Source organism: Leptidea sinapis, chromosome 12 (assembly GCF_905404315.1).
Source record: "Leptidea sinapis chromosome 12, ilLepSina1.1, whole genome shotgun sequence".
Classification (NCBI taxonomy): domain Eukaryota; kingdom Metazoa; phylum Arthropoda; class Insecta; order Lepidoptera; family Pieridae; genus Leptidea; species Leptidea sinapis.
This window is the reverse complement of record NC_066276.1, coordinates 2,933,744-2,945,554: the sequence shown is the minus strand read 5'-3', so window position 1 is coordinate 2,945,554 and position 11,811 is coordinate 2,933,744. Positions and strand designations below refer to the sequence as shown.

At 34.5% G+C, this 11,811-nt stretch overlaps 1 protein-coding gene across 1 annotated transcript; it reads left to right on the top strand.

The window, feature by feature from the left end:
* The first annotated feature begins 643 nt into the window (after positions 1-643).
* Positions 644-11,429, top strand: LOC126967062 (transmembrane protein 134). The gene is made up of 2 exons (XM_050811397.1): positions 644-923; positions 8,423-11,429. The coding sequence occupies exons 1-2, from the start codon at positions 772-774 to the stop codon at positions 8,763-8,765; spliced, it is 495 nt and encodes a 164-aa protein (XP_050667354.1). The 5' UTR covers positions 644-771; the 3' UTR covers positions 8,766-11,429.
* The last annotated feature ends 382 nt before the right edge of the window (positions 11,430-11,811 follow it).

Here is an 11,811-nt window from a genome sequence, read left to right as displayed (position 1 = left end):
TTGATTTAAAAGGAAATGATCGGTTGATATAGCTGTGGTTTTTTTGTGAACTGAAGAATAGGCAACAAGAGTCAGTACGGTTAGTAATAAACACCCATAACACAACAATAGTTTGTTCTTAATTGTTCGCTATAAAAAATTGTTTGTTCTTTTGTTGTTTATTTAAAAACAATTACAAAATCGAGAACAAACAAATGTTTATAGAGAACAATCAAGAACAAATGGCGAACTAACGATGTAATAAAAAAAACTTAAAAAATAAAAAAAATCTGGGGGGCTAACTTTCTTGAGCTATATCGAACAAGGATAAAAGCACTCTGACAGCCGACAGTCCAGTGGTACGTAGTAGAGGTTAGTGGCGCCACCACTAGGTGCGGTACTTACATTACATAAATGTTTTATTATAGGTAAGAAAAGTATTATTTGTGTATTGATTGCTAAAGCATATACTTAATTATAATATGTAATAACATATATTCAAAAAGTACAATAATTGTTGTATGTTATGTGCCACACGTCAACCATAACACAGATTACCAACTAAATAAATCAACTGTCACTTTCGTGTTAACTGTCAACATCACATACTCGACAGTTGACAGTTGACTTGTACAGCTGTCTCTTGTCATTTCACATTTCACAATTCACATTTTGTATAGTGTAAAGTGTAATCTTAAAATTATCGCGATTCAATCGTACCTATTCCAAAGGTACAAAATTGTAATGTTTTAACTTTTAAGTACATATTCAATAATATACCAGGCAGCTACCATGACTAAATCTTTTGGCAACAGCGAGAAGCGATTTTCAATTGACGATGCATTCGAAGAAGAGACGGATGAAGCCATCAAAGTTTACGGTGCAACGGGCGATAGACCTCAATTTCAAAACAAATTCAAGAACGGAGGCGATTATATTGCTAGGTGAGTTCTTTGTTTATTTATTTAGGCCATATTTGTATTTGTTGCACTTTTAGGCGTTATGAAATATGATCTTTAAAGTACAATAACAAAACAGGTCTGTGTGTTCATGACCTTCTGTGAGTCATGATGCTAGTGGGGCAAAGGCTTATGAACTGAGTCTATACCCGTTATTTATAACACCTCTTAAGCATGCTAATTATGTTCTAATTACACTTTTATCTGCTAATTCTGGGGTCATACAACTGAAACAGTTACAAACCTTTTAACAGTACCTGTTTAACACTTTGTATCTTATCAACATTAATTAAGTAAATAAATTATGTCCTTGTGAAATAGCTTAATTGATTGTCATTATGAAATGTATGTTGCTTTATTTACATTCATATTAAGTTCCCATTAGAATAGTTTGTTTTATTTTTACATAATAATTCAAGTAATTCTTATTTAGAAAACAATTGATTGGGGTTAACAGTATGCTAAATGAATCTGAAGATTCTATCTATGGCTATGACAGGGACAAGATGAGCAGGACATTTAGCTGATGGTAATTGATACACCCTGCCCATAACAATGCAATGCCACTCAGGATTCTTGAAAAATCCAAAAACTCTAAGCGGCACTGCAGTTGCGCTTATCACCTTGAGACATAAGATGTTAATTCTCATTTGCCCAGTAATTTCACTAGTTACAGAGCCCTTTAGACATCAACACTGCATCACGGCAGAAATAGGTGCTGTTGTGGTACCCATAATCTAGCTGGCATCCTGAGCTTCCGACTATTGTTATGTTCATGTTTTTCTTGCTGTAAATATAACTTTTAGTATAAGAAATATCAGGTCCCTACTCTGATCTGGTCTAGTGTGTGAGCAAAATAGACTCCCACAATCCCCTTTCCCCTTTATCTATGCATTTCAAGCTACATTAGTATTTTGAAGTAAAGGAAAATTTTCAATGTCAGTAAGAAAATGTGATGAATAGTTAAGAAAGAAAACGTGGGAAGCTCCTAGTTTAGTCAGAATTCTCATATTCATCTAGCATACTTTCAACCTGTAAACCAAACCAACCTGAGTTGTATTTTATAAATTTGCAATTCCAATCTCACTGCTACATGCTGAGTTCTTTCAAATAAATAGAGGCTTGAATTTGCATTCTTAATTAAGGTTTGAGGGCTGAAGGAGGGAGGAGGGGAGTGACATGAAAATGGAGGTATGGAGTGGAAATTTAAACCATATATTCAAGTTTACAGTCTCTTGAAGCAAACCAATTTACCAAGCTAATTAAAAAAAAGATACAGCCATTTATGCCAAAACAAACATATATTTCAACAAGTTATTTTCCATTGACCTAGAACTATGAAATTTGGCAAGTAATACCCATCATAAACTACAATTACAGGAAAATGTCTGAAGACCATATATTTACAGTAAAGTCATAAAAACAGGGTCTTTATTAAAGGAATGGTGCTGGGGTCACTAGAGTTGTCATTCGGCATGTTGGCGAAATTCTACTTCATCAGCAACTTTAGTATGGAATTCCCCTCAAGAGCTGACTGGTTAAACAACCAAATTACTTGGAAAAACGGGAGTGTTACATGGTATACCAATGGATCTAAATCGGGATCTGACATTGGCTGTTGAGTGACCCAAATATGGCTGGCAACATCTGTTAAGTTGAGAAATGACTAGATTAGTTCTAAAGATCGTCTTGAGCAATGTTTTCCGTAGTGACAATAATTTGAAGCTTTAATAACTTTATGTTTATTAAACGTAAAGTTATTACTTATTCAGATATTACCAGTGGGAGGCTCCTATTATGGGTACCACAATGGCTCCATCCAATGTACATCCTGCTTGTCTCATCCCTTATAGGAGTAAAAAAAATCAGATATTAACTTTTGTTAGTTGCAACGTAGCATTTTTTGGATACTACCAAGGTTTAGTTTATTACGGTAACAGCATTATTGTTTGTAGCAATTAAGGGGAGACCATCTACTTTTTCATAGTACGACCTGTTTCTTCATTATGCTTACCCGCATAATTTTTTCTCATTTAGGTGTAATCTTTCTTTTTTAGGTGTAAGATTTATGAGCCCCGTGACGGAAGGTTTTTGTCCTGTCATGTATTATCATCTAGACAACTTTCAACATCCTCTTTCGCTGAATCTGCAAGTGATTATCCTAATTGGATAATTTTAATATATATAAATTACGTGACACACTGTTTGTCCGCGATGGACTTCTAAATTAATGAACGGATTTTAAAGGGGATTACTTCATGGAGTGCAGTTTGGTCCAACTTGAGAGATATTATTTCGATTTGGACCCATAATTTTTTTTATTTCTAATATTTGTTTTGTATGGACATAATATTTTCCATTCGAGAATTTATTGACGCACGGGTTGACAGTTCCGCTGTGAAACAATTTCATTATAACAACAGGGAGCATATTTTACGAAATAATTTTTGATGTTTTGAAATATTATTGGCAAATTCCTATAAAACACTATTTTTATTATTATCTACAGAACAACGTCAGTCGGAGCAGCTAGTAACCGTATATGTTGGGAGTTCTCCGTTTTTTTTCTATAATTGCTCCAATGGCAGACTCAGTTGTATGCATATGCTGGGGGTTACCTCTTCGGTGACATCATCTAGCTCTTTCATGAACAGCGTGAGCGGTGTCATTACGGTTCTGCACTCAGCGCACAAAATGGGCGAGGCTCTGTTTTGTGTTTGAGTACGTGTATTATAATTGGGCGGCTTAGGATTGGAAGATATTTTCGTATTATTTGGGCTATTGCACTAGCACTGCCATGTGCATTCAGGCAATTTAGAATCGGCTACCGATAAAAATGTCAAATTGAGGGACATAACATTAATGAGATCACTAAATGGCTATTTGTAGAATTATTATTATATTTGTCCATACACGAGTATTATGCAAACTTGTCCACTTTTGGACAATAACCTCACAGATTTACTGACAAAAACGTAAGTTCCACAAAATTTGCGATTTCACATTATTCACAGTTTGATGTTTGCTCATTGAATAGTCAGATACAGTTCTTAATTAATATAGCATACAAATCTGCATGTCCTGTTTTAATTAAATTGCCGTTTTAGCGTACTAACTAATTTAGATTTAAATAAATCCTTATTGTGAGATGACAACTTGAACATTCTAGATTTCAAAAGGCGTTAAAATTAAAAAAATAAATAAAGTAATTTTTAATACGTGTACCGGCGTGGAACTAACGCAGCAGAATGTATAGAATACGAGTGTAGATACTTCGATTACATAATTATATTTTAACTTAAAAAATGTTTGAATTTTTCAGTACAAAACGGCAGTTTCATTACTGAAAACTTTAATTATTAGGAGACATTTTCATTACCACACTTTCGTATGAAGTATTAGCCTGAGGCTGTTTAGTGAAAATGCGTGTTTTTTTTAAACATATAAGTAGTATGTTCACATAAATAAAAAATATACTTAAGATTATATTATGAACAAGCAAAAAACAAAAAGACTTAAACATTTCTACTATATACGATTAAAAAAAAAATTCACCCATATTTCTCAAGTCTGAGACAATCCAATTCTGACCTTCTGTAATTTGTAATATTCTTAAGTAAGATTGTATAATTCTATTTTAAGTAACATATTAATTTAATATTATTTGACATTAGTTGGTAAAATATGATCCAGCTAATGTTTATAGAGATTCATCTACTCGAACCCACGACCTCTGGCGTTCCGTGCCAGTGCTCAGCCAACTGAGCTAACCGTTCGAGTGACGTATCATCATAAAATCCTGTACGCTTTGTTCAACTCTCAGGTTTTGGTTTCATCTACAGCATAGGTTCTCAACGTGGGCGACTTGAGACTTTCGTGGGGGCAGTAGAAGACCCAGAGAAAATTAGGGGGCATTGAGATGGGGCGTGGCCGTGGGTAGATAAAAAAATATAATCTAAAAAGGCAAAAAAATACACGAAAATACTCTAGACAAAAACATATTCTCAAAGTGGGCGGTGAGCAAAATTAGGTATGATAAAGAAACTATGATCTACAGGATCTACTTTACAGTTGATAACCTGCTCAACCCCAACATTTGCATATTAGGAAATCGACTTGAGATGTCGCTCTTGTAAATCTAAACAATTTGTTATGTTTTTAAAGTGATAATCCTCACTTCTACTGTCGTGAGTAGGAAGAAATGCCTCTTTTCTTCACACTACTCCGGCAAGTTGCAGAACTATCTTTGTGTAACATTGTAATATGTAATTTTTACAATGTATCTTGAGACTTTTATTGAATGTCCCTTTTTAAACATGTGTCGATCATTACTCTTGTTAATCTGTAAATGGATGGTATCTGCAATGTTGTTAAATTGAATTACCTGACTCATTGGACTGACATTATAAACCTTAAGTGTTCTGTTGACAATCCAATTACCACGTACCATAACTGATGCTGTTTAATGTTTACAGCTGAAAGAACATTCAATTAATGATAAAAATTCTGTACGCGGGTAAACATTATTGGGTAATTTTTGTGCAACGATGCTTTTGATGTTGTTTTTAATTATTTATAGGGAAACTCATGTAATTGCCCTGCCCATTACAATGTATTATCGCTCAGAATTCTTGAAAATCCCACAAATTCTGATCGGTACCACAATATCGCTCGTCTCCTTGAGACATAAGATGTCATGTCTCGTTTGCCCAGTAATTTCACTAGCTATTCGCCCTTCAAACCGAAATACAATAATACTTACACATTACTGCTTCACGGCAGAAATAGGCGTCGTTGGTATCCATATTCTAACCGGCATCCTGTGCAAAGGTGCCTCCGACTGGTAAATCACCATCTTGCTGATGGACGCTAGTGTAGCTACGGACTATTACGATAATTTTACAACGGCGATCACATTGCCATTTCCCGTAAGGCAATAACTCGGGTGTGGGTACATGAAAAAAATTATCGCGAGGTATGTGCGTTAAAGCGGGTGACAATATGATTGTCATTGAACTCCGGGACCGCGTCTAGTGTTTGTACTATATCTTCGATGGTATAATAATTATGGAGTACGCTAACGAAAAAGTATTTGTGTTTCTAGAAGTACTGCACACTGAGCCATGTTTGCGGAATACATGTTATAAGAATCGTGCATCACAAGATGATACTTACCGATGAATAATCCAATTACCAAACCAACAATAGACGAAATCAAAAGGAAACCATATTGGGTACAGTCCCAGTCAAAAAAATATTTTACTTATAACAAAATTACTAAGCTTTATGTAGGTTATTCAAATGTTACAATCGGATTATCCCTGACTCTTAAACTAGATCTACGTGGGTAACACTGAAAATGCTTAGAACTGGCCAGTTAGAAACATTGCTAATGAAAACCTTCTGAATTTCAATTTTAGAAATCCTTGGTAATCTAATTTAGTCTATTGCATTCATTATCATATTTTGTTTTTGTGAATTCGCGGCAAATCTAAAACACTTGTTACACGTGAAAATGAAGCTAACGCCCCGAAGCCGCATCTCGTGCCATTATTTACAACGATCAATTTTTAACAACTGGTTTAACGAGTTTAAGCTTGGACGTAACAATCTCAATGATGATCCGCGTGAGGGACGTCCTTTAATAGCGACTACTGAAGATAAGATCAGTGCTGTGCGACGCATGATAGAGGAAATAAGAGAGTGACCTATCAGCAGATACGAAAGCCTAGGGATTGGTATGAGTCAAGTTCAAAAAATATTACACGAACATTTAGGCGTCAGGAAGCCTTGCACCAGATGGATTCCCCATAATTTAACCGACGACCATAAACACCTTCGCATGGACTGGTGTCGCCAAATGTTAGATAAATTCAACGGCGGTGACTCAAATGCTGTATTTGACATCGTCACAGGTGAAAGCTGGATATATTGCTACGAACCCAAAACCTTAAGACAATCAACTCAGTTGGTGTTTCCTTTCGAGTATCGGCCAACTAAGATAGTGAAAGGTAAAGATAAGGAAAGAAGTCAAGGAAAAAAATTATTGCCTCATTCTTTAGCCGGAAAGGTCATTTCGCGACATTTGTGCTAGAAGATGGAAGGACTGTTACTGTAGACTGGTATTTCAATCGCTGTTTGCCTGTTGTCTTGGAAAAAATTCGTCAGCAGCGCCCTCGAAGGAGAATCCTCCTTCACCACGACAATGCTTCAGCGCACTCCGCAAAACGTACTGTTTAATATTTGACTATGGCAGATGTCGAGATAATGAGTCATCCGCCATACAGTCCTGACCTGGCGCCCTGCTACTTTACTTTTTATGTGTGTTTATTGTATAGCTTACTTGAAGATCATCACATTGTGAATCAGCAGGCGTGGTTCAGCACTTTATTCGTGGATAAATGTTTTGTCTCGTTACGTCTCACGACAATGGTTTGAGTCATTTTTGCGTATAACTGTGCGAAGTATGTAAACCTGTTATATCGTTAGGATCTTACTTTCCGAATAAAGTTGTTTTGTCGGGTATAGTAACAGACTTACGAGCCATCACTTTTAAGATAGCTCGTTCTTTCCTACCTAATCCGTTCCTTCCCGTTACGTTACGTGTTACGGGAATACAGTAGGTAAGGATGGACTGGCACGTGGCAAGATAGAATCTAGATTATCAGTGCGTTTTATAACTTTAAAAATGAAAATAAGTTTCCTTACCCGCGACAGCCAAAACAATGACTTTTTTAGTACTTGGGTACATAGGTACTCTTGTATTTGTTAAAAAAAATTAAATCACTTATTATGTTAATGTGAATGTCAATTTATTAAGTACTCATTTTTAAACAGTAGATATCTATTATTCTTTGTGTTTCGGTAAGCAACCAAGCACTTTTTTCATTCAGGTTCATTTCAGGGTTATATAAGCCTTTTTTATGAAAATGTCCTTGATTACCGATTTAAATCTATCAAAGGGCAATTCTTGCAGGCATTTTGTTGTTTTTTTTATAAATGAGGACATTCCCACAGAAGAACAATGTACTTTTTGCAGGCGATAATATTCAGTACGCAATTATGATTGTGTTTGTTCAAACAAATATAAATTCTGACGGACATGCGTTACATGCGCACAATCGTTAAATATCTATGTCCTTAAAAAACTCCTTTAGAGAATATCTTGAACCTAGGTGATAATTACACCAAGTCCTTAAAGGTCGGCAACGCTCCTGTGATTCCTCTGGTGTTGCAAGAGAATGTGAGCGGCTGTCACTTAACACCAGGTGACCCGTACGCTCGTATGTCCCCCTTTTTCCATAAAAAAAAATTATCTTACCACCCGTTATTGTAAAACAAAGACTATGGATATCAGCAGCATTTCCCAAAGTCAGAATACCATAAGATTTTAATTTAAAAACAGGCGATAGCTGATAGATATTTCTGATCTGGCCTAGTTCTGCCTAGTGAAAATTCTGATTTTTATTTTTGTTTGTTCACAGTAAAACATACAAATGCACAGAGGATACCGCATCCAGAGACTCAGATTCACTGATACATGAATATGTAGAGGCTACACAATCCGTCTACTGTTGGAATCATCCCAAAGTAAGAGAAAATTGGAAAACTGTGTGTGCAGCTGTCATCCTCCTTGTAGTAGGAGTTGGCCTGTTGGGGATGGGTGCCTTTGCTGTCGCCGAGCCAGAGAAAAGTCTGCAAGGTGCAGTGTTCTTTGTTGCGGGAATGATTTGCTTCGTACCTGGTGCATACCATGTTGTTTACATTTGGCTGGCTGCTCGTGGACAGAGAGGTTACGACTTCTACCACCTGCCTCTATTCACCTGAACGGTTAATGGAGATGTAGAAATCTAAATTGTGAAGTGTATTCCAGGTATGACTGATTTTGTGATGTGCTCTCTACAGTTTTACAGTTTTTTTTAATTTAATTTAAGGCATCTATTCGTTTTTTCAGTCATACAAAAACAGCCGAAAGTTTATTGTATTTTCATTTGTATGAAAATCATTATAAATGTTGAAAGAACTTGTGATGGTTAACAAGAATTGTGCTGCAAACCTTGTTTAGTAGTTACTAAATATTACCCATGCAACATTATTAATAATTGGGTGTGCCTCAATCTCAATTACTAAAAGAGGTAATCAAATGAGTCAATTTTATCATCTTGATTATGGTGGTTTGTCATATTAATATAATTTAGTTCCTCTCATAATATTTTGTGTTTTGATTTTGCTTAAGGGAAAATGCTGGAATTAATTTAATTAAAGTAAATTATTGTATTGTCCATCAGCCCATAGAATATTATCGTAATATTAGTTTGAATCTTGTTGTGTTTAGTGTAAATCATATTTTCATAAATCTGAATTTTTAAGAGCAACATGGACCACCTTGTTCCAGTGAGTTAGACAAAATTAGCCCATTTTAAAAACTAGTAATGGATAAATAAGTTAACTTGTCTTATTATAATTGTTATCACAGAAAATATTCACATTGGAGTCTAACACAATAAGAATACTCTCTAGTACTGTAAAACACACGTACCCTCTTATTCATAATAGTCTGCTAACTTAAAGCATTGCTAATTCTCACTCTGTTTTCTTCTATTGACCTAAGTCAGAATGAGAAAAAACACTCCTAAGCGGCTGTTTAAAGTCTGCGGACCATTAATTAAAGCGGGTTAATATTTAAAGTCAATGTGCTGAAAAAGCTTAATAAATGCAATGAAGTTACTCAGGACAATCTAATATAATTCTTTGTGTAAATTGTAAAACAATATCGGTGTGACACAAGTTGAACCTAGCGTGATTCATTGGGATAGTGTGAAAACAGTACTAATTGGACCGTTATAGAAAATATTTTAAACCTAATTCCCGAACATTCGAGATAGTTCGTATCGACAGTCGTACAGCCATGCCTGTACACAGCTTGTCGTGTAGTTGCGTCGCTTCCTTACGCTGTTATGACACATAAACACTGACCTGTACCTGTTCTGACCACTGGACCTGTTCCACATGTTTGACAGCTAATTTTGTGCCTATTTGAAGCGCCACTCGCGAGCGTCCAGAGAACTGATTTTGACGTATAATACAAATGGCTGCGAAGGAACGTACAATGCTGTGAAGTATTTTTACATTTTGAATTAATTTAGTGCGTTTTCCGTGTTATTTATAATTCAAGAATCAATGTAGGTACTAAAGTATACAATTTTTTTTTGTAAATAGTTTCCCACCATCTATGTTGTCCACTAGTTTTAGTACCGCAGACTCTCGCTACATGGCCAACAGCGCCAAAATGGCGAATATCAAACAGGCACAAAAGCACTTTGACAACCGCCAGTCCAGTGGTATATAGTAGAGGTGAGTGCACATAACGTATTGTTGTTTTTTTTTGTGTGGGAGTCTGACAAAGTGTGCGCGAGGCAATCCCCCCCCCCCCCCCCCTGTTTTATACGATGAAAAAAAAACGTTATGTGTACTCCCGCCCCTACCGCCGGTGGCCCATTTTGCTCTATATTTACGATCATTCATTAAACATATTTAACTTAGGTAACCATAGTATTTACTGATCTGATATTCAATGTAGCTGTATAGAAAAACATTAATTAAATAATATGAAATTATATTGAAAAAACTTGGTAATTACTATGTAAATCAATCAATACATTCACCAAAGTTATAAATTAATATGGTGTTATGGAAAAAGAGTATTTATTACTTTTTGTTGGTACATCGTAAACTTATTAATAATATATTGTATATAAATATATACAATAACTTATGAAAGGTCTAGTTCAAGAAATAACAAATATATAAGTGCTAAGGACTTTCCTTAAAAAAATATCTTCTTTTTTCTGCTTCCAATATCGAGTCTGCTGATAGATCGGTTTGTGATTATTTATTATGGTAATCGAAATATTACAAGATTTAAATCAGTCGAGTATTATTGATTGCCAACTACATTAAATGCTTTAGTCGTTTAAAACCAATGTGATTATGTAGGTATCTAGTGTTCCAGATAATGTTAGTTGACGAAATTATGGAGAATATTGCATACAAAAGAACAGTAGGCAGCAGAAAAGTAAATTTATAGGGCCATGGTTGTATAGTGTTTCAACCTATTTTGAAAGCATGCCCTTGAAATAACCTTGTACATAATATACAGTTCTAAATATATACTGAAGCCTTTATCTTACTTCTTTGAAGACTTACTAATGTAAAGACTATTTTATTATTTTATTATTGTATCAAATCTAATATGATGTTATGGATGATATTGTAATTATTATCAACACCACTCAAGTGTGATAACCCAGTTGTTGTGTATCCAAATCATTTTTTTTATATTAATGAATTCACTATAATTTATCAAAATTGTAAATATGTAATTTTTTTATGATTTCTCTATTATCATTGTAATGAAGTTTGTAAATTTCATTATTATACTTTATTTAAACATGTAAATATTAATGTAATAAATATAAATTATCTATAAAATGTAGTTTTAAAATTTTATTCCTTTTTAACAACTATACTTAAACTTTTATGTAATTAATATGTATGTATCTGAATTGTATTTTTTGTGATTGACCTTGACGAGCAGTCTTTTGATTTTATGTCAATAAAATATTTTGACTTTGTCTTATATAATTGAAAATGACACTCAATAATAATAAATTTATGATGAATGTGGTATTTCAGTTCCCCAATCAAAGCAACATGAAAATAAATTTTAAAGTAAGTCTTATTCAGGCGCGGATTAAGGGTAACTCAGATATTTTTCTGACGGAAGTAACTGAGTGTTATATTAAAAGAAAATGTTAATAAACTGTTAAAATGTAATGGTTTAAGTTTTTATAAATTTTCTGACATTTACAAA